This window comes from Passer montanus, unplaced genomic scaffold, assembly GCF_014805655.1.
Source record: "Passer montanus isolate IOZ18808 unplaced genomic scaffold, ASM1480565v1 scaffold65, whole genome shotgun sequence".
Taxonomy (NCBI): domain Eukaryota; kingdom Metazoa; phylum Chordata; class Aves; order Passeriformes; family Passeridae; genus Passer; species Passer montanus.
This window is the reverse complement of record NW_024371593.1, coordinates 2,185,059-2,211,286: the sequence shown is the minus strand read 5'-3', so window position 1 is coordinate 2,211,286 and position 26,228 is coordinate 2,185,059. Positions and strand designations below refer to the sequence as shown.

Below are 26,228 nucleotides of genomic sequence, written 5' to 3'. Positions count from 1 at the left end.
AAATAATCCTGTAGTTACTATGCTTGTTATATACTGTTGCACTTGTCTGGAAAAGCAAGCTCAGATACCAGGAAAAGACAGAATAGATTTACAAATTTTGAGATGATAAGAAAGAACATTTTTGTAGTTTTAGGTCTGACAAAAAATGAAGTACATTTAAATAACTGCAACATTGATACACAATTTCTGGAATTTCACCTCCCAGTGGAAGCTTTGAGGGGTAGGGCAGTAGTTTAAGGCAGAACAAGTTCTTAAAGTTGAGCAGCCCTCTTCCAGGGCCAAATTTACAAAATTAACTCACTTTCTTCAGGCTACCACAAACACCCGTGTTCTTAACTGGCAACCTCCCAGACTAAGGTCCAAACACGTCCAGGCAGGTTACCTAAGCCACTTTTCCATCCCTAATATGGAAAATCCCATGTTATTTTTCAGCATCATGCTTCTAAAATCTAGTCTGTACAAACTTTATTCCCTTTAATGTTCCAGTTTTTCAGCACCCTTACATAAAAGGCTTGAATTCTTTTCACAAACTAGTCTCTAGAACAGTAAAAGTCACCACTATGATGTTTTCATTACCTTAAGACTTTGAAAAAACTCAAGCAGAGAGAAAGTATGGCAGAGCTGGCACTTGAGAAGGAGCACATGTGCTCCATGCAGCTTTCCTTTAAGCCATAACAAAAGGCAACAGGAACAGTGATCAAGGAATGTGGCTTTACACAGTGCCTGTGACCTGACACAGTAGTTAAATTTCAATAGCCTGTCCATTTGGACTAGTGTAGCTGAGCATTTCTTGCCCTTTTTTTTTTTTTTTTCAGAATCTATGGGATCTATATGATCATTATGCTCCTTAAAAGTACAGGGAGTCTGAGCAAAACATAAGGGCAGATAGTTCTTAGGTGGCTAATTCTACCTTGCACACAAAAAACCCTAGGCTAAGGTTGCCTAGATCGCCTCCTTAACTTGTTTTCTGCCCCATCTCTTAGCCTTTCTTTTGGCTTGCAGTAATTTTCAGTCATGGTGGGCATGGTTACTGGGTATGTATTTCATGTAATTTCAAGGTTATAGAGGCTTCAGTATTAAGCATGCAATGGCTTCTTCTGAATTATCTTGGCACCCAGGAAGTGGGTAGATTCACCCAGGTAGAATCTGCTCTAGCCTAAACCCCATAAAAGTTCTAAATATTAAAGCAGAAAATTCATATGCTTCCCTTTGTTCTGCTACCCCATATTTTTCCACCAGGAAAGTTGTTTAAAATAAAACCTTTCAAGTAGAAAATCTCTAGGGCCCAACCTCCTGAGGAGATGACTTTCTATGCAGGGAGTCTCTCTTACGTGAGGAAGTGCCAATAGGTCAAAGAGACCTGTGTGCACGAACACCAATCAGCCGTGTTATTACTCCTTGTACATGGATTTTGAAAGATCTACATCTTCTTAAAGAAAAACAGAAAAGAGCAGCTGGACTCATTCCTTGCAAACAGGAATAACTAATGCCCTTGATTTGTTCACAAAAAGTCAAGGAGCCCTATGGCAAGATGAGAGGTTAAGGAGATTTGTGTCCATTCTAAGGCAAAATGTAAGAAAACATTTAACCACCTCCTACCAAAATTGAAATACTGAAGGCATTCGTCATGTATTTTAATGGACAATTAATGGCAGATATCCATTCCCTCCTTTCCCACTGCCTGCTACAGATCACCTTATATTAATGGCATCTGTTTCAAACTGTGTGGTAGACACAAATCTGATAGATCAATAAGTCTTTAATGTATCTTTCCTAAATTCTGTGATACTGTGCAAAGGATTAAAAAGGATAATTCATGTTGTGCTTGAATTCTACTGGCAAATACTGATTGTTATAACTACCAGTTATGTAATATATTTTGCCAAAATCACTTTGGATATTTTTTATCATGCGGATTATTGGCACAAACGGCCTGACAAATGAAATGTTTTCCTAGCTAATATGACTTTGTTAATGGAGTACATATAATTTCTCTAGGGTTATTTTCTAGGCAGTGCTTGTAAAAAAACACCTTTGAGTGGATACTCATTTCAAGAAGCAGTACCAGTTTTGCCTGAAATGAACTGGGTAGTTAGAGGATTTCCAAGCTCAGCCTCCCAGTGTTGAGCTGACTCAGGATGGCCATAACTCTTTACAGCACTTATGGGATCATCATACCCTTTTGACAGAAAGATATGATACAAACACAGCTGCCAAACTTTAGTAGAGTAGCTAGCTATGAAGGGCACTGATCCACCAGATACCTCCTACTTGAGTGTGTCTTTTACCAAGTTTGTAGCAAAAATATATTTTTGTGAGTCACCGGTCTATTACATTAGCTTCATGATGGCTTATCTTCAGTGAGTCAGTGGTGATAAAGAAACTGAGTTAATATTTACCTGTTGTATTTACTAAAATCACATACCCTTTAATGGCAAATGATCCATGAAATGGGCTGTAAAGGGGCCAAGAGGAATTGTTCTTTTTGCTAATACAGCTGCAGAAGAGGGAAGGCCTCTTTTCCTGCAGGGTCCAATAAAGGGAAGAGTTATTAATTCCAGTTTGTCACTGCGGGGGGAATAGTTATAACTTGTGTGCCAATAGCAATGATTCAGTGGTAAGTGATCAACACAGCCTGTAAGCTCCCTGTCAGTCTGCATTTCCTTCTGAAAAGCTTCCATGTGTTTCTCCTGAAAACCTCAGTGTTTCCACGCTTGAATATAAAAACTTCATTTGAATTCAATATCCTTCCCCTGTCAGTAGCCCCAAAATCATTGCAGAGGATTGAAGCAACCAGTGATTTCTAAGGAGTGTAGCCCGCAGTATCTGTGGAGAAGCCAGAAGCAGCAGCTCTGGTTATTGACAGAAACTCTGCTCCCCAAGAAATGGCAAAGGAATGGCACAAATGACAGAGCAGACAAGCAGAGGTAAGAAAATGGCTAGGTACAGAGCAAGAGGACTGGGTTTCCCATTTCTCTGGGTAGAGTTTTGCTCTTGCTTTTCTCAGGGGAGGATCCCAAATTACTGATACTACTATGTCTTCTGAGTAGAGCATAAGTGAATATTGGTTCAATGAATCATTTGTTTTATTCTGTCTTTTCCTTGAAAAGTTTTAACATGTGCTGTTCATGTTCTTCCCAGGCCCCTAAGTGCTAAGTGGGGCTTACAGGGTGAAATCATGCCTTAGCTCATTCCTCCTGCCCATCCTTGCATTACTTTGAATCATCCCACATGTAGAACACAAAGGGCTGGAAGTTGCAGAGGTCAACCTCACTATGTCTTTGTCATCAGAGAACTACTCCAACCTGAAGGGTATCTTTGGCAAGTAGTCATTATATGGCTCCTGCTGCTTTTGTGCAGCTCAGTGGGAATAAAGGGCTTTTTTTCCAGAGTCAGGAACTCCTAGAGTCTGATTCTTCCTTCTACTCTCATACCAAAATGAATGAAATAGGTACTTTGATTTCTTGGATGGGAATGGGAAAGGAAGAGGACAGTGACTAACGAAACATGGACTTTATCTCAGCAGAGTTCTGCATTTGGATTTTGGCACTAGCATTGGTTTTGGAAAATTAGTGTATTTCAGCTATCCACCTTTACCCTCAACTAAGCTGTCTTAGTCTGTATCTGTGGTCTACTGACCTATATGCTTTTCCTCCTGGGCATCCCAGCCCTTCCCCACACTTGCCATTAGCCCTGTTCTGTGGCCTGAACAGGAACTCAGTATAAACATTACCAGGAGAATCTGTTGTATCTGAGTGTTGAAATTTCACTGTATTCAATTTCAGATCATCCTCATATCTCCAATGTCATATTCTCATGGTTAAGTTTATCTACTAGATATTCTCCTAACTTACTTTGTACCTATTTCGACAGTGATCAGGAGGGAAGATGTGTTGTGATTAAAAGGAAAAGTAGCAGCAGTCCATGACTTCCATCAGCAGTGCCATAAATTCTGTTGGTTCTGTATTCAAGCCAAAATGGCAGGGCTTCAAGAACTACCTTCCAGTAGTGCCCTGCCTCAAGTACGACTGACAATGGAATTAATGGGACATGGGCAGTGGCAAAGGGGTAACATGAACTCATGTTTCATGTCCTGCACAATGCTCAGGCACGCTGGTACAGACTTTTCTTTAGAGCAAGGGCAGCAGCAAATCTTCATCTGACAGACGCTGTCACCTGCAATTCTGCAAAGCACCTTGTGCCTGTATAGGGCAGCAGCAATGGGTCAGCTTTGGGACACTCCACTTTGGCAATAGCACAAACTCTGGAAAGCAGTGAGCAAGACCCTGTTCCCAAGGCCCAGCTTGCTTCCTGCCAACCAAATAAAAGTCATTCATATTCCCCAATGGGGGCATGGACAGACTTGGCTTGAGGCCTTGCAAAATGATGTCGACCTTACACTGTATCTGTGCCCACTTAACTACTAGCAATCACTCTGACTTTGCTGTTTTCCCAAAGTGGATGGAGCAGCTGGAAGCATGGGAATGTCTGTTATCTGTGTTTGATTTTCTGGGAATAAGTGAGAGGCTTCCTCTCTTGTCAGGAGCAGTTCCCTCATGGCACAGATGAGGAAAAGAAATGCAAGGTCAGTTTGTGTCAACAAAGCAAGTAAATCTCCAGAAGGGACTCTAAAATTACTGATATCAAAATATCCTTGTAGGGTGTCCTACAAGGGGCTGTAGAGCTCATGACTGAGCTCACTGGAGTTTTTATGGGTATGTGGTAGGATATTAAAGTACTTTGAGAGCACCAAGGGACTCTTTTACAGCAGCGCAATTTAGGTGGTGAAGGAATGAACTGTGCTCTACATTATGACAGGACTTGGGCACTGCTCCCTTATGATGTTTGGAGAATCCACCACTTCTGTGTGCATAAAGAATAAATGAAATCCCATTTGTGCAGTTGAGCAGTTGAGGTGAGAACTTTTACACTTTTGGGTTTGTTTCTGGTCTATTGAAGCAGTAATTCTGGCCTTTTTTTTTTTTTTTTAATATTTTGAGTACACTTCTTAAGGGACAATGCCCTCCTGCCAAAAGATTTTGCTCTAAATAAACTATACATTATGCTTGACCTGATAATACTTTTTGGTCTGTTTAGAAGTTGCCATTAAAGCTGGTAAATGCAACAAACACATTTGCTTGGGCTGGAGGTTTCTGCTGATGTTCAAGACAGAGAAAAACTCTGAAAGAGGTCAGTGATTGCTTGTAATTAATCAGATGTTATAAAAAATAAAAACTATTGCTGCCAAAGAAATAACAGCTGTAGGAGGAGGGTGAGGGGACCTATATTCAAAGGGGGAAATTTGAAACAGACAGCTCTCTGTCCCCGTAAAGCAATAAAGAACTAGATACCTGTCCTGTTTCTGGGTGTGAAGAGAGGAGGTTTCTGGGTGTGAATAATGAACGACTGAAAGAAAATTTAATGAAGCTCCACCTTTCAGAGACCCTGCCATCAGTGTTTTGTTCTCATGCCAAACTCCTGGACTATAAAAAATCTGCCTATAAGCCAAGAAAAAACACTTCCCTGAAAGGATTTTCAAGTTACGACTTCATGGCAAGATGGAATTAAAAAACGGGAGATCATTTTGGATCTTCTGCCTAATTTGGAGTTTTTGCAAGGGCAAAGAACCCGTTCAGATAGGTAAGAAAAGAATCTAATTCTTGCATTACTTGCTCTCATATGGCTCTCCATAGGTGAGAAATAGAGTTGACAAATGAAAATTTGTAATATATGCATATAAGAGATATACACATGCCAGATACTGTTAAACATGGTACATTTTTATCCTGATTGTCAACCATTTAAGTATGTCTTTTTTTCTTTCATCACTAGGTAGTGTTTTATGTTTTATGCTTTAAGTGCCTAATCTTAAAGAGGAGACCCTCTGAATGCAGTTTGCACAAAAAACAAACAAACAAACAAAAACAACCAAACAAAACAAAATGATGACAACCTTTTAAACACATTTCACACATATTCTTCCTAAAAGAAGTACTTACCATATCACCAGCTATGCTTGATTGACCAGTATGAAATGTGCATTAGCAGGAATCACATTTTTTGTGGTCTGGTGCACTGCTACCTCACGGTCTGATTTTTAATGTCTTACACTTTCCCCAGCAGCTTAATACAATTGATGTACCAGTTATTGCTGCCTTAGTAATTACAGCAGTTTCACTTCCAGGATAGCCAAACTTTCTCACTTGCCCTCACTACTGGGTAGAAAAGTGCTAAATTTCCCTACTCCACTTCAGTGCTGCAACCACCTATGACAGTAGCAGTCCCTTTAAAAAGCTGTTTCTGCAAGGACTTATGGGGCACTTGAGTTTGGGCTGCATAACATTTATAACATAAGGATCTGAATTTCTCAGTTCTTCTCTGCTGATTCTTAGGCAGGAATATTTAATAAGATTTTAGCTTTCATTGAGTAAATGAGTAACTGTTTTTGATTTGATCTGTGGTGGATGTTGCTGTGTTGATAGTCCTAAACATGCTACCTGTACAACACAAAGAAATTTGCCTGTTTCATTTGTCATTTTTTCAGAAGAAATGTTGAAAGTATTTTGTAGTGGGCATATATAATTTAATTCAAGAGGTCCAAAACATGAGTTTTGGTTGAGAAGGAAAACCAAATATCTCTTAGCCAACAGCTGAAGCTGGTAGCAGCTTCAACCACTGAGATCAGCATCTGCCACATTGCTGTAAATTCATGCCACCTGTGATATCTCCTGGAAAGCACTCAACACAAAGTCTTGCCTGAGTTAAATGAGATTTAGACATCCAGAATGGAATTCTCATCGCTTCACTTTAGTGCACTTTATCTACAGTGCACATATGTCTACAGCATGAATATAGACACAGCCTTTCTAGACAATGGAGAGATGAATGTGGTTTACGGCATCTTCTTGCTAGGCACATATGTAAGATGAGAAAGCTGAACCTCTTCTGCTTTTCATTGTTAACTTCTGCTTTTCACTGTTAACTTCAAAGGAGACTGAGCTAATCTGCTCACATTGCAGGTGTCTCTGTTCTTCAAAAGTCATGGACTTCAAAAGTTCAGTGAGATGAAACTGCTTCCCAAATGCTAGTATCTTGCAGGATTTATTATTTTTTGCCTTTGAAAATCTGCCCCTTTAATGTTTTTCAGCAAAAAAAAAAAAAAAGACAAGCACCTCATATGGGTGAATTTCTAAGCTCCCCTACTATGATTTTTCTTTAGTCCAGGTATCTACTGTCAGTAGGAGTGAATGTGTCACCTGGGGCAACTTCCACTTCCATACATTTGACCATGTAAAGTTTACTTTTCCTGGAACCTGCACATATGTCTTCGCTTCGCACTGCAATGACAGCTACCAGGACTTTAACATTCAGATCAGGCGCAGTGCCAAGAACAGCTTCCTGATCTACTTCACTGTCACCATTGATGGAGTGGTCCTGGAGGTGAAGGAGACGGGAATCACAGTGAATGGGAAGAAGTGAGTAAAGACTGAAATGTTGTTTTGAGCTGCATTTTTATTGCTACATATTAGGTGGTGTGACTGGAAAGCAGTGGCTGTGTATGAGATGTTCACAGCTTGTTGAACAGGGTATTGTGAAGAGTCCCCCCCATAGTGCTTGAGAAGGCAAGAGGCATTTAAACTAAACTACACGTCCCAGGGACCAACACTGTCAAGTTGAGACCAATGTGTCTATTATAAAAACAGAAGATGTTTTAAGGTTTTCTTAATGGAGGCATTTAAACTAAACTACACGTCCCAGGGACCAACACTGTCAAGTTAAGTAGAGACCAATGTGTATATTATAAAAACAGAAAGTGTTTTAAGGTTTTCTTAATATTGCTTTGATTTGAGAGGGAGGATAGAGGAAAGTACATAAACCCCAACACTTTATTTATATAAGGTTAGATCTGTAGAAGCTTGGTGGTTTTTCTTTTTTCTCAAAACATTATTTCTGTGGTACTAACCCTACTGTTTTATGTTGCTGTTCAGTAACAGGTGGTTCTTTTAGGGATAGTTTTCCATTTCCAGATAGATTAGTCTAGAAAATTGCTCTGCTTTGCAGATCACAACTTGCCCAGGGATCTTCTTATAAGAAAAGGCAGAATTTTTAGAAGTCAAAACTCACACTTTTAATTCCAATTCAAAGTGAACCACAAAGAAAACTGCAAAGAGAAGGGTAAAAATATTCCCTAAGTAAAAATCATATGCAACAATAGCTGAAAGTTGGGCACAATATTAAGGGCAGTCCTCATGAGAAATGCAGAGTCCTGCTCCTAGCAAAGAATAATGAAGGGCCTAGGCAACCTTTGACTCTGGGAAAACCCCTCACATTTTGTTGAAGAGAAAATTGCAAGCATATGGGCTGTCTTGACAGCCTTCTAGAAACAACCAAATATAGAATAGCACCACTCTGTTGTAATTATAGCACCGAAGCCATATGTGTCTCCTAAATCAAAGGGGCAAGAAATCTCCTATCTTCTAGCCATTTTCTGAATTTCTAAGTTTTTAGACTGTTGCAAACTGAATTATTATTGTGTTGGTGAGATGGAAAAGTAATGTAGGTCTGAGTTGCATGAGTGCATGTGTAACAGAACTGAGTTGTTTACGAACCCCAAATATCAAGGAGGTCCTGAAAGGATGATGATAACCTGCAGTGTTCTCATGTTGAGGGCCATTCTCCCAATATTGTCATCTTGCTCTTTATAAACTTTTGGGCTAGGTCCTTGGGTTTGGCTGCATTCTCTCAGTTGAGTGACTCATGTACTACTGACACAATACCAAAATGCATTGTGTTATGGATTAAGGTTGGTAAAATGACACAGTGGACAATGTAATGCATTATGTGGACGAAGTCTGACCTTGCAAAGAGTATTCTCATGTCTTATTTAGTTCCTTTAACTCTAGTTTTCCTTCCTATATATCTGTAAGCATTTAATCAGTCTTTTTTTCACTGCAATCTGTTTTGTCCCCTCAAATTTCCAGGATTGCCATGCCTTTCAGCTTGAAGAGCATTCTGATTGAGGACACCTGTACTTACTTCCAAGTCACTTCCAAGCTGGGCCTGACACTCAAGTGGAACTGGGCTGACACTCTCCTAGTATGAACAGTCAGTTAGTTGTTTTCCTCCTGGTGAACCTCGTCAGTAATGAAAAGCAGGGCTGGATGCAGGCACTGTGCTGATATGAAATTACGGGTGGGAGGTATCACTCTGTCCATAAAATGATACAAAAATACCAAAGTGGGCAATAGTTTCACAGGGCAGGGGCATGGGGGCACAACCCCATGGTATTTCCAGCTAATCTTATGTGACAAAAGAGTTAATGCTGGATATAGCACATCTGCAGTTAGTTCCTTGCTCCATGGGGCACTGCAGCAACAGCCCTCCAGCCCTGCCTTGCTACTCTGTCTCATGCCCACGTTGTGTGGGAAACTGATATGTGTGACCAGTTCAGACCTTGGCCTCTTTCATTCCAAAGCGATGTTGTGTGGGAATTCTCCTCTAAAAATCTGCCTTAGAACATTCTCTTCTGTACCAGTGCATTTACACTTTTGTGTGTGAACACTTATCCTTTACAATCAGGACTGAGATTAACTGAAAGAGAAGTTGTGTGTCATGTTTTGCCATTCAGAGAGACAGAGAGAGGGTAAAAGGGGAATAGAGAGAAAAAATATCAGGAAATAACCAAGTGATAATTGAAATTCTGATTTAGTGAAGTATTTACTTTTCCCCTTCCCGTGTACTAATTAATACCTAAAGTGTTAAAAGCAGTATTTGTACATCACTGTAGAGTGGACACAACAGTAGGAAAAGCATTGCCTTTTTTGAGTGAACCTGAGTGGAACCAGTACTGTTCTCCAAGCATGTAGGAGTGATAAGGTGCAATAGTTTTATCCAGCAAGGCAATGTGCTGGATAAGGTGTGCTAACCTGACTGTTTATTTCCACAAAGTATGGGAAAACAAGTAATGCTTGGCAGACCCACACCTAGAAGTGCTATAAAATTTTCCATCACCCTATGGACTAGAAAACCCACTATACATGGCTAAAAGTTAACCAGAGGCTGCTTCTTTACAGCATCCAGCATTAGAGCACAGTTCTCTGACTTGCCCAGAGAGGAGCTGCGGTACCCTGAAAGATGTACCAAATGTCTGTATATCAGTGTCTCTATACTGGGAGACACTTGTCCAGGGATTAATCCAGTATTCAACATGCTTCAGTTACATCTTTAGTGGGTAGAAATGACAATTGCTGGAACATTCTCTTCCCATTTGAATTCAGTCTGTCTGCAGAAAAGTTTTATGAGAGATTTGTACCAGAAAAGGAGATTGCTACAAACTAGGAATTAGCATTTCTACCACTGCACTTTTCTGCTGTGAATCACTTTGCAACAAGTGCTGCTGATATGGGGAAAAGCCTTTCAACTCTGTGTTTCCTCTTTTGTAGCTGGACCTGGAAGAAACATATAAAGAGAAAATATGTGGTCTATGTGGGAACTATGATGGCAATGAGAAGAATGATTTGATTTTGGATGGTAGGTCATAAATACAGCATATTCTACCCAGAACAGACCTCCTTATACATGACATGAAACATGATATCTGTTTCCACTGAGCAGGCTTTCAGATTTCCTGACAGGCACATGAAAATTTGCATATACAGGAAATGTATTTTAAGAGGTTCTGAGATATTTGGGATTTTTTTCTCTTTTCATATTTGTAAGAGTCTCCAACGTCTTTGACCAAAATTAATTACTTGGCTATCATGCAGCAACATTGCCAGATTCCCCACTGACAATAACATACATTGTCAGGATATAACATCAATATATACACAACAGGCACAATAACATCAGGAAATGCAAGAGTGCATTTTCTGTTCTTCTATTGTAATCATTCTATTTGTGATTATTTTTACCTCTATAATGAAATGAAAACATCAGGGAAAATACAAAATATCTTTGAAGAAACTGTGGTGCCATCCACTGACACCTTTAGATATTGCAAATAGCTTAGCCTCTAATCCTGCAGCAGGTTGTATAGATGGAAAGAAATCTTGATCCTGGGATATCAGCTGCAGGACTGAATCCAAAGTTATAGCAACATCCCTTTATGTAATACCTGTATGACTGTTATACGTGTGAACAGAAAACTCTGTAAGATCAAACACAACCCAAACAAAGAGAAGTCTTTGGAAATGATCAGAAGTAACAGAAATTTCAAGAGTCTTACATTATTTCAAATGCCCAGGCTGACATCAGGCCTTGATATGAGTGTGCCAGATTCCTGAGTCTATCCCAACAGAAGGTTATATCAGGCTGTCATCCTCCATAAGATATGGATGCTGGTTAATTTGGGCATCTCATGAAATGCATACTGCCTTTGAGCCCAAAGAGTAAGTGCATTTTTATAGCCCATTAATTGACCTAAGGAATTGTGGGAAGTTACTGAAATGCATCTGGGTTTTTTTGCAGGGTATAAAATGCATCCAAGACAGTTTGGGAACTTCCACAAAGTAGAGGATCCATCACAAAAGTGTGCTGATGTGAGCCCAGATGACCACACTGGAAGATATCCCAGGAGGAAGGACAATAGATGCAGTACATATGTAAGTGTGTGGGACCAAGAAGTACAAACCCTCCCAACCTACAGTGTTGAAGAGACTGTTGAAACAAATCTTAATTACAGAGCATGCACTAAACTGAATATTTCAGAACTCTACACATGAATTTGAAAAAAAATATGATTTATAGCTCAAAGAATATCCTATTATGGTATTAAAGAAATAGCTATTGGGAAAACGCCCAGTTGAATGACAGCTTCCAGTCCAAGGCAAAGGACATTGTGGCAGAAAGTTACACTGGATAATCTTCTGAGATCACTTCCAACTTGAATTATTCTGTAATCCTGGAATCATCAAAACTTGGGGTGTATATTCAAAAACCTAAAAGGTGGTAAAATATCAAGTACTGCTTTTCTTTCCCTCTGCCCCCTCCTTTTTTTTTTAATAGAAAAAAGGATGCAAGAAACTTATGTCCCGTTTTGGAAACTGCCCCAGAGTGGTTGCCTTTGACAACTACATAGAAACCTGTGCTCAGGATATGTGCCACTGTGCAGTTAATTCTTCTCACTCTGACTTGGTTCCCAGCTGCATATGCAGCACTTTAAACCAGTACTCTCGAGATTGTGTCCTGAGGAAGGGAGACCCTGGGGAATGGAGGACCAAAGAACTCTGCTGTAAGTAGCTACTGCTCTGGAGATTTATTTCAGCTTAGACATTGACACAAGTATTGTGATCCCAGTAGAGCAAAGGTAGGAGCTCTGGTAACTGCCTTGAATCAATCTGTGAAAATACTGTGATACAAACATTGTTAATGGAAAAACTTCTACAAATTTAACTTGATTTTGTAGAACTATACCTTGTTGTTCTATGTTGCCCACCTCCTTCTTACAACTAAGTTTTCTCGGTTTTTTTGGGGTTTTTTTTGTTTGTTTGGGTTTTGTTGTTGTTGTTGTTTTTTAAATTTTACTCTGTGCAGTTAACTCATAAAGAGCCTTATTTCAACATGGTGACAACTAGACAGAAGTAGTTACTGAGAAGAGCAATATGTTCCTACTTATCTTAGTTACTGAGCAGGAAGTCTCTTTAAACCCAGGGGGAAGGCTACAGGTAGTTCACCTAAACTGCTGGTGTGGATTGGGATAGCAAATTAATGCCAGAAGTACTGATGCTTCAGGCAAAAATGAACGGTTATCACTACCTAAATGATTCTGGTGTTCCTTGCTTGTATTGTGACTTCAGCCAGCCTTGAGCTAGTAAAGTAATATGAAATAGCTCACATTTCCCAGCAGCACAGTTTTGTCCAAAAGATAAAGTAAAAGTGGCCATAAAACATTCCTTTAAGACATTAAACAAACACAACATATCTGCATAGAAGGTCTTGCAAACAAAATATGGAGAAAAGGAGGAAGAAGGGGTTGGGTAGTGACACAACAATTTGAGAGATATTGTAAATACAACATTATGATACTCCATTTTGGTTTGGTCTTGCAGATCAGGAATGCCCAAACAACATGGAGTACATGGAATGTGGAAATTCCTGTGCTGACACATGTGCAGATCCAGAAAGGAGCAAGATTTGTAAAGCCCCATGTACGGATGGCTGTTTCTGTCCTCCTGGTAAGGCAGCTCACTTCTGCCAACGATCACACACATCAATGGACAAAAAGGGAGGTTGCTCCCTTTCTTTACCATTTCACACAACAAATACACTGTTTCTTCTAGAATAATTTACCAACTTTCTTCTTGGAAGAGCCAGATTTCGAAAGGTATGAGATCCTGACACTGGAGAAGGGAGGCAAATACTTCTAAGGACTAGACAGGGAAAAAATGGTGCAGATATGGAAAGACAAGAGGTGCTCTCTAGACAGTAAGAATGCAGGTGAAGATGTCTATGAGATGCCTCCCTGCTATGACACTAAATCTAGCTGTAGCTTAAGTGACACAAAACATACATGCATTTCCAGGTATGTCTATGTGTAAATTTGCACATGAAATAGTCTAAGATGAGGCTCTGACTTCTGTTAGATTCACTGTGAGAAAAGGATGGAAACTGGCTCACACCCTTGCAATCTGGTGCTTGATAATCCTGCTCACAGTGAAAGATTTTGTAACAGGAAATATTCTTTGAGTTTTGCAGTGCTTTCATTTGAGTTCTAGTTAGAAATATTACCCATCCATTAACATCTGAAAGGGCCTGGTGTGGTGTTTTCCTTTACAAGTATTCCATTCATTTTAAGAAATGCTGAATACTCCAGAGTTTTCCCCATATTTAATCTTCCTTAATGGTGTTTCCCAGACTCACCAAAGGAATAACTAGCCACTGTGTCTGAACAGGAACTATCCTTGATGACCTCAGCAGCAAGAAGTGCATCCCCAGAGACAGCTGCCCCTGTACATTTCAAGGCAAAGTCTACTCATCTGGAGGAACTTACTCCACTCCCTGCCAGAACTGGTACTGTTGCAGTCTTGATTGCACTGACAAGGCAGAAGTACTTATTTCAAAACATTGATGAGTTTCATTCTGTAGTTTCCTTTTTTTTTTTTTAATCTTTTCCTGTCATTTGTCTTAAATAACAATTCAAAACTTTGCTCTGACTTTCAACAGTGTAGGAAAACTTAGAGGTATTCCTCAACCACACATAGTTATTACCCACCTTCACTTGAATCTGCTTGTGAAAACTGAGCTCAAGATTTCAGAATGTAGAAAAATGAGACTCTTTAGTGATTAATTCAGAGACTTCTCACTTCCTAGAGTGAGGTGAGAAGTCATACCATGTTAATAAGTGGCACTTCCAACAACATCTGGATCTCCACAAGGCTATTAAAAGGCCAGATCTCAGAAGTCCTGATCCTTGAGAATTATTTGATTAAAAAACCTGTCCGCTTGAACCCATCTCCATTCTCCACTGGTGAAAGGTGATAACATCTCAGGTATATTAGCCTCAAAACAGTTTTATTTCTTACTCTGTGTGTGTTATCTGTGCTTGTGTAACACAATGTCATTTTTTGACCATCAGTTATAGCTTTGCTATAGGGAGGAATGAAATGTGGGCAAACATTCTACAAGCCCCTTTGGATTATCCTGCATTTTGAGAAAATGCTCCTCAAATCCCAGAACTTTTGAGTAATTGAACTTAATGGACTTTGTGTGGCTCCCATCTTGCCATATCCTCACTTACTCCCCTCAAAGCCCAAGCCTGTGTGGCTGGACTGTTTTCTTCCTGTGTTCACAGATGTGAGAATTTCTCATTATCTCTGGCCCTCCACAATTAGCTGCTGAAATATCCCATCAGTGACTTGCTGAACAGTTGCACCAGTAGCACAAGATATTGCAAAATCCTGCTTGAAGGGGTTCTTTCATCCTTTAAAAAGTCAAGTAAACAATTAGGCCCAGAAAACCATCTCTTGCTTTCCCATCTCAGTGTGTCTCTGAGGGAGCCAGCTCAAAGCCCAGTGCAGTTAACTCTCTCACTGATAGGAATTGAGTCCTCACACTTTAATGACCTAATATAAAGGCTTTCACCCACAAGGTTTGAATAAGAAGCCAAGATAATGAGCTAAAAATACAAAGAGGCCACATCTGTTCAGATTGAAATGGTGTATCACCTTTGCTCCCTTGAAGCTGTGTTTATTCTAACAGCTGATTTTTGGGTTTTGCACAGTACTTGCAAAGGAGGCCACTGGAGCTGTATCTCTCTGCCCTGCTCTGGAACTTGTCACATAGATGGAGGATTCCATATAACAACATTCGATAATAAGAGGTTCAATTTTCATGGCAACTGTCATTATGTCTTAGCTAAGGTATGATCAATTTCTCTTTTCACTCCTAAATCTCCCAAGCAGCATGAGGCTTTAAACTGTACTGGAGCTTTATATGACTTAATTTAATTAAATGGCACAAATCCAGCAAACCACTTCAACACATGCTCAGTCTTAAACCCCATAAATTTTTGAATTTGCAATGGATTGCAAATCAATTGCTGATGCTCAACTTCAAAGTTTTGCAGCTTCAACATACTTGTACTTTCAAAAAAATTAAATAATTTTCTTAATGGATGTATTAGTGTTGATTCAAGCATTTCTTTTGAAGCTTTCTTCATGTGTGACTGTCAGAAGGAAGTGGATGAACCAAAACTTCTGCAAAAAGATTGAATTATCTGTGAATGCCTCTAAATGAGATCCACACAAGCTGATAGCACGGAAAAAGAGTGCAAAGGAGAGTTAGTGAAATTATTGATTTTGGCAATGAAATAAACAGTTTGCATTAGATATCAAATACCCCAGTTCTTTCATCACTCCTTCTTAGCCTTTCAGTGACACATTCTTCTCTTCAAGCTCCCAGCCTGTAACATGCTAACAATGTCTGCCCATACCTTTCTCATGTCTTCTCAGAACACTGATGACACAGTTGTGGTGATTGGGGAGATCATTCAGTGTGGGACTTCAAGGACAATGACTTGCCTAAAGAATGTATTGGTAACACTAGGAAGAACTGTGAGTAACTGTCTTTAATTAGCAATACATAGGAGGTCACTTCTATTTTCCTTACATTCTTTGTATGGTGTTTGGACACTGAGTTACACTGACCCCAAAGGTGATGGGGTTTTGAAGACACAGTGCTTAGTGAAACTTGTCGGTTGCTCTTGTCTGTCTCACCTCATAAGCTTTCATTACTGTGGGCTTTTTTCCTTTTCCTGCAGACTATAAAAATATGTTCCTGTGGAAATATCTACATGAACAATTTCATTGTGAAGCTGCCTGTAAGAAAAGGTAAATCCCCTTCTTCATGTCCTCCACAGAAGAACCTATATCTTTTGCAGAGGAATTCCTGCTCCTTTCTCTGAAAAGAACATGATCCTACTCACTGTTAGGTGGATACTATGCCTGGGATTCCCTGGGAATCTCTGTGTTACTGCATGCGCTGGCAAATGGAAGTTCCTGTTTACTCAGTTTTGTAAAGATTTGCAAGTGCATACAACATTTTTTCTTTTTCTCTTTCTTTTTTAGATGGCATCACCATCTTCAGACAATCCACATTTTTCATCAAAATCTTGAGCTCAGCTGGAGTGCAGATCCGAGTGCAAATGAAACCTGTAATGCAGCTCTCCATAACCGTCGATCATTCTTTTCAGAATCGCACATCCGGTAGGACACATAAGGCTAAACCCTTCAATGTGCTGAAGAAAATCTCTGTGATGTTCAGAGTGTGCAAATCTTTTAGACTCCTTCCGTTTAAACAGTCCTTCATCATAGACTTGTGAAGTGCAGACTATATTCTTGGTTTTGCACTAATCTCCTGTTTTACACCATTTAAGATGTTTGTGCTTCTGTTTCCTGTCTCTGCAATGGGATTACACCCTCTCTCTCTGACCCATTTTGTTTTTCTTTTGCCATTTCCTTTATTTATAAGCCTTTGGGGAAGATACTTGCTGTCTGGCAGTGTTTACTGAAGCACATTTAGGCAGTTCCAATCCTTGTGCTATCACTAAGTGCTACTGTAATGCAGAAAAATAATAAATACACTCTAAACACAGGGCCCTATCAGATTTGTGGGAAAATCAGGAAGTCTCTCAAGGAAAATGGATTTATCTCAGGCGACATCCATTACAGAGCTAAGAGTGTTCATCTAGAAGCCATTCCTTTTTTCCTGCATCTAGCAATTTCTTATTTTCTTTTGCCTTTTTTTTTTTTTGCCTCCCACACAAGGTCTTTGTGGCAATTTCAATAACATCCAGACTGATGACTTCAGAACAGTCACTGGAGCTGTAGAAGATTCAGCTTCTGCTTTTGGTAACTCATGGAAAACTAGAGCCAGCTGTTTTGATGTTGAGGACAGCTTTGAAGATCCTTGTTCAAACAGTGTGGATAAAGGTACCAGGCTTTTCATCCCTGGCTTATCGGTGTGAAATAATTTTCACATGATGGATAATCAAAAAAGCTTTAGAAATCTCATAAACATCAAAACCCTCTGCCTTTGAGGCTATAACTAGAGAAAAAATATTGTGTTTTGAAGGTCTTCAAGAGGATAGCTTTGCTTTCAAAACAAAAAGACAGCACTACTGGTGAAAGAGCCAACACATTCACTGTTGACTTGAAAAGCACACACAGCATCAATGACAGCAATTTAGGCTTAAGGCAGAGCACCATTGGTTGCCAATATTTGGGCAAGTTCTTCATCCAGTCTAGGTTGTTACAGCAGTGCTGAAGTTCAGAGGAGGAAGCCATCAACAGTGCTGAGTTAAGCAAGCATTGCACTGTACTAGGTGTCCTGTCTGATTTTTCACTCTGACTGGATTTGGATATATATATATATTATTTGGACTGACCTCTCCTAGGTACTGCCACATATAATTAAAGCTGCAGCTCATAGCCACACAGCTCACTGATTATTACATGCTTGATATTATTGCTTGACTATAAGGAATTATCTGGCTGTAAATAATTAAGAAAATTTGATGAAAAACAGTGAAAATGGGGAGGTTCTGTATATGTTATGCAAATCTGGCTGCAGTAATAATGTTAATACTTAGAAGGTGAAACCTTTCTTTTAGGAAAATGGCTGGTCATCCATCCAACTGTGCTTATTCCTTTGATAAGTTAATGACCTGTATTTCCATCCAGCGTTATCTAAACATTTCAGGACACTCTAGTTCAATGTGATATTTGATAAGAATATTGATTCAGACAGTAATGTGGTTTAAGTGACTATGGACAATATTTTTTCCCACTTCAGAAAAATTTGCCCAGCACTGGTGTGCTCTTCTGTCCAATACAAGCAGCGTGTTTGCTGCCTGCCATTCTGTTGTAGACCCTTCTGTGTACATCAAGGTAAGGCACTGCTCCAAATGGGTGGTTTAATCTAGTCCAGAGACTGATCCCACATGAAGGTTGTCTGGCCTAAGGGAGTGAAATAAGTTACAGTAATGACTGGTCACAAAGTTCACTGATGCTGATTAGAAAAATTATAAAATAAGAGTTTGTGCAAGATGGGCCTTTTTGGCTATAACCCCATAAATACTTGATTGGCATCACTGGCTTCTGTTGCATGACCAAAAGCAAAATGAAAAAAATCAGTTCAAGATTTCAAAGTTTCAAAGAGTGAAAACTGTTCACTCTTTGACTAGCAGAATCAGTGTTTCTGTGTGGAATTGAATTGACAGTTTTACCAGCCCCATGGATTACCTCTGACTTGGTTCAAAATTCATGTTGAGGGAGAGAATATGAATTTACATTGTTTAAATCTCTTTTACTACCTGAATCTTGTTAGTCTTCTTGTGTTTTGAAGGCATGAAGCTGCCCATATGTTCTCTTGGTTTAAAGCTCTATAATGTTGCTGAGAAATTTGTCTGAGCTAGAGATTTGTCACATTTATGTGGATGGCAAAGAAGTTCTTGCAAACACACAGAAAGTTTGTGCAGGTGTGTGTGTGATACAACTTCCTGAGAAAATATCTGAGCCTGAAATTTTGCCTAGAATGTAATATGTCTTCAAGTAGCTTTACAAATATGGCTTATGTTTTACCTCTCCCAGAAGAAAATATATATATTTCAGAATTAATGTAAGCTATAAATAAAATAGGATTTTGCATTTTTCAGTTAAGAAGAAGTAATAACCGGTTTCTTACAGATATGTCTGTTACTCCTGCTGATCTCATCAGATTTTAAACCATGATTCATGAAAGCCTTTTCCACAACATCAGTAATGGCAGGCTAAGTCACTGTCTATCCAGTATGATCCTACTGTTCTAGAGTGACTAGTTGTATTTGTGTTCTCTTGTATAGCCCACACAGTTAAAAGAGCCCAAGCTTTAAATTCCAGCTGTACGTACATAAATAGTTCTTAAAATGTCATTACACATGACTGACTCTCTATAAACCATCTTTTGTCATGCACCTATCATGTCATTGGGTGCATCTCATCTGCTTACCAGACAGGTACACAACGTGCCAGTCATCACGTGCAATATTTTCAGATTATATATTTTGACAGGTCCTAGATTGTACATCCTCATAGGAGGCTGGTAAAGACATTTCTTAGTGCTTTAATGAACTATAGGTGCCTCTATCTTTTTTAATATTCATCTGTTAATGAGAGTTAGGCATAATGTCATTGCAGTTTCTGTAACTGATTTCTCAGGTTTGCATAGCAATTCATTAGCATACATTTTCTCTTAGAGATATTAAGTTTCATTGGTAATAATACTTTTAAAAAATATATTGGTTGACTGCTTTTTTAACTGCTACATGTTTTGCTGTTTTTTCTATGAGCTAGACATAATAATGCCCATGTCCTTTTCTGTCCTTTAGAAATGCATGTATGACACCTGTAACGCTGAGAAGAGTGAAGTTGCACTGTGCAGCGTGCTCTCTACTTACTCCAGAGACTGTGCTTCAGCAGGCGTGTCCCTGCAGGGCTGGAGGCAGGGTGTTTGTGGTATGTGAACTGAAATTCCTTGGCAGGGATATGGGGGAACAGCTTCAGGACAGCCCCATTTGTGGCAGTCAGTATCTTTCATCTTTAGTCATCAAGTTAGAAAGCCTTTGAAAAACAGAATAAGCATTTATTCTGTAAAATTCAGTTTCTGACTACTTCATGATCTTACAATGCATGTTCCTTGTGTAAAGTCTTAGGTGAATTCAGTACTCAGAGAAGCAAAATAGTACAAGGCATATTACTCAAATCAAAACAGAAACAGAATTAGTTTTACTTTAGGTTTAGTTAGCAATTAGGTTACTTTTGAACACATGGGCTTCCCCATGTATTTTAATTCCAATACCTTTTTTGCATTACATTCAGTCCTCTTGTCCCAGACAATACAAATGACATCACTCATTAACCACATTTTTCCATGTTACAGTAAAATAGTAATGTTTTTAAAATAAATATATATTGGTCATATTTGAGAATGTGAAAATCTTTAAGGGCATTTTCAGCTCACCTGAACATGAACATGTCCAAGAAATGAACAAAAGTTTCTTGGATAATGTGAAAATCTTTAAGGGCATTTTCAGCTCACCTAGAAATGAACAAAAGTTTCTTGGACGTACACATTGTCATCAAATCCTAGGTTTAGAGTTCACATATGTATGTATTTTCCTTTGGCATTGCCAGAATTTATTACAAGATGGCACAAACTCTGAGAATAAAACTCACTATCTTGGATTCTGAGTTTTGCTTCAACATTCCCAGGTTATCACTGATGGTCAGATAGTTCAAGTGAAATTTGCCTCTGTTGACATGAAAATAGATGTATGGGTTTTTTGACTAATTGCACATCTGAATAGACAACATAGCAATGATTATGTTTTTGGAGCTTGATTCAGCTATGATCTATTTAATTGCCTGACTTAGGGGCCAGCTGGGATACTTAACAAAGGCAAACAGTGTGACTGGTGTGACGCATTGCCAGAGGCATTTAAGACTGTGATAAGAACAATTTCACAAACCTGTGCTGAAATAATTAAAAGGAACACAGTGTAGTCCACAGTAAATTGTCCTAGAATCCTGCAGAGTTATGCACTAGACTCAGACACTGTTTATTGAAAGCTTTGTTCCCAGCATAGAATTACTGACATTTTTAATGGCAAATCAAGACTGGTTCGCAGCATGGGTTTGGCTGAAATCTGTGTTCTTAAGGCATAGTAGGTAATAGTGCCTCAAACAGTGCAGTAACCTTGAGAAAAAATACTAATGTTTTAATCAGAACAATAATTTTAGGCCTTATTTAAGAAGAAATAATCTTTTGGGAACACAGCTGTGATAAGAGTATGGTTGTTTATGACTCACTGTTCATGAGTGAAAGACTAAATGGGCCACAACCTTCACTCTGTGTTCTGTCCCATTGTGGGGGTTGGAAAAACTCTTCCAGCTCCTGAAGCTGCATCCACTCTGCCAAGCTGCAGGCAGCATCCAAGGCAGGTGGTATCCCAAGAAGATGTCTGCACTGCAGTCAGCAGACTGTGTGAAACAAGCAAATCCTGCTAGTTAAACCATGTGCATGCCTGTTGCACACTCTTTAGCAGAAGCATGAGCCATTACTGGAGTGTTCCCTGTGCAAGCTAGCTTAAAGGTATCTTTGGGATGTTCATGCTCTCTGCAGCCATGCCTCCAGTTGTGATTTGTCATCTTAGATGTGTGTCACTCCTGTGACCATGAGCACTACAATCAAATAACCTTTCTCTTACCAGTCTCACTCTATCAAAAGTGATCTTATTCCTCTATGAAAATTTTAAGAAAGTTATTTTATTGTATTAATAGCTAACAATTGAGACAGATATAAATTAATATTCAACATCTTTATTAATATTTTTTATTTGACATATTTTGACTTACAAATACCACTTGCTGTATCTTCAAAGAATAAAATGTAGGAGAATATGCTTTGCCTGACTTACAGAGGGGATATTGTGTTTGCTCCAGCTAGGACCAGAAAACCAAATAGTTTATGGTGGTAGAGGTGCTGGTTTTGAATGTGTACACAAGCCTAGCACACTAATTAATCTAAAAAAAAGTGTGCCATGGTCATGGACTGGAAAAACATACAGAGCTTTATTTAAGCATGGAACCTATTGCTGATAAGTTCTTAGCATTGCTGCAAAGCTGATTAGCACAGGTGCCCATGATCAACACCCCTGTACCTAGTGCACCCATGTGTATCTGAAAAACTGCTGCAGAGTTAACCTGCAGAATTAGAAAGGGCCCAAGATGACTAGCTCTCCAGTTCTCACTTAATTTCAAAGAAATCTGCCAGACTTTCTTGCAGCCTTAATATGGGTGATGTCTCCTGTCAAAATTTAGTGTCATCCCTATGGGTCAGTACTGCAGATTCTATGGCAGACCTTTGATGGTGGTGTATACTGTCAGCCTCTGAAAATTGACCAGCTTTTTACTGTCTTACAGGGTTAGTTGAGCTCTTCAGATTTCGGTATTTACCTGTTTGGTTCACCCAGAAATCTTACAAATTGTTGTTTCTCATTTCCCCAGGGGATGACAACAAGAGTTTTCCTCAAGATATCTGTGAGAACTGAAACACCCTTTTCTTGTTAGCATCAGTCGATTGGCAGAGTTCCTTGTCACTGCCATTTAATGTCAAAATTTCTCTCTTACAAAATATGGTAATTTCTTAAGTTATCCCCAGCCAAAGAAATAATTAGTAAAAGTCAGAAAATAAAATTTTAACAAGTCAGAAGTTACTGGTTTTATTTCCCAGCATAAGATAGAAATGTAAATTGTGGAAATTAGAAAAATATACACCCTGATGAGTATTTCAGTGTTCAGTGTCATACAGTTTAGGCTATGCAAGTAAATTCTCCCAGAGTCCTGGGGGACAAGATCTGGTAGTTGGATAAAAGCATTTTTATGGCTACCAGTGTGCAGAAAAGCATGCTAAAGTAATGAGAGATGATTGCACAATGAAGGCCATACATCCCTTTTATTTCTCTTGCAAAGATCCCTCAGAGGAGTGTCCTGAGACTATGGTTTATAACTATAGTGTGAAGTACTGTAACCAGTCTTGCCGCTCGCTGGATGAACCTGACCCACTGTGCAAGGTCCAGATTGCACCCATGGAGGGCTGTGCTTGCCCTGAAGGCACCTACCTTAACGATGAGGAGGAATGTGTGCCTCCAGATGACTGCCCCTGCTACTACAAAGGCAAAATTGTTCAGCCTGGCAACTCCTTCCAAGAGGATAAACTCATGTGGTGAGTTGCTCTGATGACGCAAAGGCTGCTCTGTGCCTGGGGACATCAGGGCTTATGGGGGAAGTCTCTGCTCCAATCCATGAATAGCATCATTTTACAGTTAGGAATAATGGCAAATTTTTCCTAGTTTGTATCTTCCCCTGGCAGGAAGTGCAGCCACAGCAAATGTTAAGATCCCATATTCCTGCTAGCAAACAAGAACCTGAAAATATGTTAAGTAGAACAATATTTGTAATCTATCTCTTGCAGAGTTCATTGTTGTGTAAAAAATGTCCACAAACAGTGGGAGCAAGTTTTCTAGAAGACAGAAGGCTTGGAGGAGTTTCAGGCTTTGAAATGAAAAAGCAAAGTGAAAACCGTCACACCATCCTGCAGACTATTTAAAAAATAAAAATGGTCCATGAAAAAAGCCACCCAATTCTCAGTTTTTAAACTGTTTTTTTTTTTTAGAAAAGAGAGAGAGAAACTGGGGGGGAATAATAAAAATAGTGTAATTAACTTGCATCTGCATTGAAAAACAGTTGTCATTATTCTCATTTTCAATTACCTTAGGGCATCAATGGAAACAACCACCAGGGGAAGGCTTCTTTATCATCTTTAGATATTTACATGTTCTCTCTCTAGCTGTCTTCCAATTGAGGTTTCTAGACTATTTCGTAATCACATATTCATTTAGTAATTTAAGAGATCTCTTATTTAAGAAAGTATTAGTCTTATCTCATGGGGTGGAAAATGGATGCTTAGGAAAAACTTGATTTAGGGAAAACACACAATAAACCAGTGCCAGATGAAGGAAGAGTATTTTAAGAGCTGGGTCTTTTAATCTTCCTTCTGGGGATGGTAATGCATGTCTGTGAAACTGATAGCTGTAACAAATATTCATTTTGATAGGAATTTGTTATTCATGTGACAAGTGAAGCTTTGCAGTGCCTTTCTCCCTGGTGAGGGAGAAAAGTGCAAAGAGCTGATGTGTTTTGTTTTATGCAATCTCTTTAGCAAATGCATTCAAGGAAGATTAGACTGCATTGGAGAAACTGTCTTGGTGAAAGGTGAGATTTTGTTAAATAATGGCATTATAGTGTCAGCCGTATTTATAATGTTTTTATGTGTTATCTCTCACTTTCTGTAACATTTTAGTATTCTGCACATTTTCCATTCTCTCTGAAATGTGTTAGTTATTGATAACATTTGTCTTTGTAAAATGTCACCAGACTTACTAGACTCTTTAGATGATGAGGATATTTCCCAAAGCTTAGAAGTTATCTGCCTTCTTCTCCCTTCACTGTTATTGGGCAGAAGCAAAACTATTAGAAACTTTAAATTATAGACACCTGCAGCCCTCTGAAATCCTTTGGCTGGTTTTGCAATTGCTGATGGCATCCTTACTGCTCTCTCCAAATTACCTTCCTGAAATGTTTTCTCCTACTGCAGATTGCCCAGCTCCTATGTATTACTTCAACTGCAGCTCTGCAGGTCCTGGAGCAACTGGATCAGAGTGCCAGAAAAGCTGCAAGACGCAGGACATGCACTGTGTAAGGAGTTCACCTCCCAGCAGGGGCTCAGCACAGCAGGGCTCTGCATGGAGCATTGTCCTTATCAAGCACTGATGGGAACATGCCATGCTGGGCACACACCAACTGCTTCTCTGATAGATAACACAGCAGCTGTAGCTAACAACCTGTGATGTTTGTGGCATGACTTCCACTAGCTTGCAATTAAGGAGTTTTTTTAAATATTCAAAACTTTGGCATCCAGAGCTAGCACACTTCTGCTGGTTCCCTGTTCTTTCTGTACACTAACAAGTTGTCTTCTTCTATATCTTCTAATGTGCAGTATGTCACAGAATGTGTTTCTGGCTGCATGTGTCCCGATGGACTGGTATTGGATGGCAGTGGAGGATGTATTCCCAAAGATCAATGTCCATGTGTTCATGGAGGACATTTCTATAAACCTGGGGAAACCATCAAAGTGGACTGCAACACATGGTACGTTATCCCAGAGAGCCTTTTTTTATAGCAGAGTTTGTTAGAACTGTCAGTCCATAGTGCACCCATGGGACAGGATGTGGTTTCAAGCCTTCCTCTTCATCATGAGAGCCATTGGGCTGCTAGTAAAAATAAAATGGGAAGTATTGCTCTGCATCATGCTGCATGAGCCTGCACTTGGGGAGAACGAGCACCAATATCTTCTGTTAAACAATTTTCATCCTTTTCTGTTTCCCTACCAGCCTCAGAAACATCAGCCTTACCCTGGCTGGTGTGTGGTTGCTCATTCAATAAGGGGGAATTGAGTCTGTGTGTGTTGGGCACAGCTGAACCCTGGAAAATTATTGAATTTAGTCAAAGAGGAATTGCAATGGTCCTCCCTTGAGACATGCAGTGCTTCCAGATGCATAGCTCTCAAGATAAACTAGTGCTCTAGTTGCTCAAATTTCTAGTGCCATAGATTTCACTGTTATTACTGATCATGGTGGGAAAAATGCTTTCAATCCTATTCATTATTTAGCAAGGATGAGACTGTATAGTTCTGCCAAATAGATGTAGAGAAAATAAGAGCTATAAACACTTTGGTCTAATCACCGTTGGTACAGTCAAGTTTAACCTGTGAAGTCAAAGCCTGATAAGCTGTTGTTGCTATCACAGATTCATTAAGAAGTTTTATTGCAGTGAGGGCTTAGTTTTCTTATGAGAAGAGGACACACATGGGAAAGAAAATGCAGTCTCTGTGTCATGGCTATAACAACTAAATTTTCTGTCTACAGTCCTCCTGAACTAGAAGTGAGGTTTGTCAAGGTGTGGTGGGTTGGCTTTGGCTGGACATTAGGTGCCACCTAGCTGCTCTGTCACTACCCTCCTCAGAGGACAGGGCTGGGGACAAAATAAAATGGTCATGGGTCAAAATAAAGCAGAAGCAAAGGCTGTGTGCAGAAGAAAAAGCAAACAAAATATTTATCCTCTAGTTCCCACCAG

General features: G+C 39.4%; 1 protein-coding gene across 5 annotated transcripts in view; it reads left to right on the top strand.

Moving 5' to 3' along the window:
* Positions 1-2,517: 2,517 nt before the first annotated feature.
* The window catches only part of LOC120511424 (mucin-5B), a 44,297-nt gene continuing 20,586 nt past the window's right edge, over positions 2,518-26,228 (top strand). The window contains exons 1-23 of one of the 5 annotated variants that reach the window (XM_039728436.1): positions 2,518-2,617; positions 2,761-2,927; positions 4,819-4,915; positions 5,098-5,190; positions 5,441-5,640; positions 7,220-7,475; positions 8,982-9,096; positions 10,443-10,530; positions 11,470-11,603; positions 12,007-12,232; positions 13,050-13,175; positions 13,893-14,010; positions 15,221-15,359; positions 15,951-16,052; positions 16,259-16,328; positions 16,566-16,703; positions 17,265-17,429; positions 18,292-18,386; positions 19,865-19,991; positions 23,007-23,259; positions 24,256-24,308; positions 24,691-24,791; positions 25,093-25,244. In XM_039728436.1, the coding sequence (XP_039584370.1) occupies positions 5,559-5,640; positions 7,220-7,475; positions 8,982-9,096; positions 10,443-10,530; positions 11,470-11,603; positions 12,007-12,232; positions 13,050-13,175; positions 13,893-14,010; positions 15,221-15,359; positions 15,951-16,052; positions 16,259-16,328; positions 16,566-16,703; positions 17,265-17,429; positions 18,292-18,386; positions 19,865-19,991; positions 23,007-23,259; positions 24,256-24,308; positions 24,691-24,791; positions 25,093-25,244 (2,540 nt within the window). In that variant the 5' untranslated portion in view covers positions 2,518-2,617; positions 2,761-2,927; positions 4,819-4,915; positions 5,098-5,190; positions 5,441-5,558. Of the gene's footprint in view, positions 2,618-2,641; positions 2,928-4,818; positions 4,916-5,097; positions 5,191-5,440; positions 5,641-7,219; positions 7,476-8,981; positions 9,106-10,442; positions 10,531-11,469; positions 11,604-12,006; positions 12,233-13,049; positions 13,176-13,892; positions 14,011-15,220; positions 15,360-15,950; positions 16,053-16,258; positions 16,329-16,565; positions 16,704-17,264; positions 17,430-18,291; positions 18,387-19,864; positions 19,992-23,006; positions 23,260-24,255; positions 24,309-24,690; positions 24,792-25,092; positions 25,245-26,228 lie in introns of those variants that run through there. The other 4 variants (XM_039728439.1, XM_039728437.1, XM_039728438.1 and 1 more) reach the window with 4 other exon arrangements.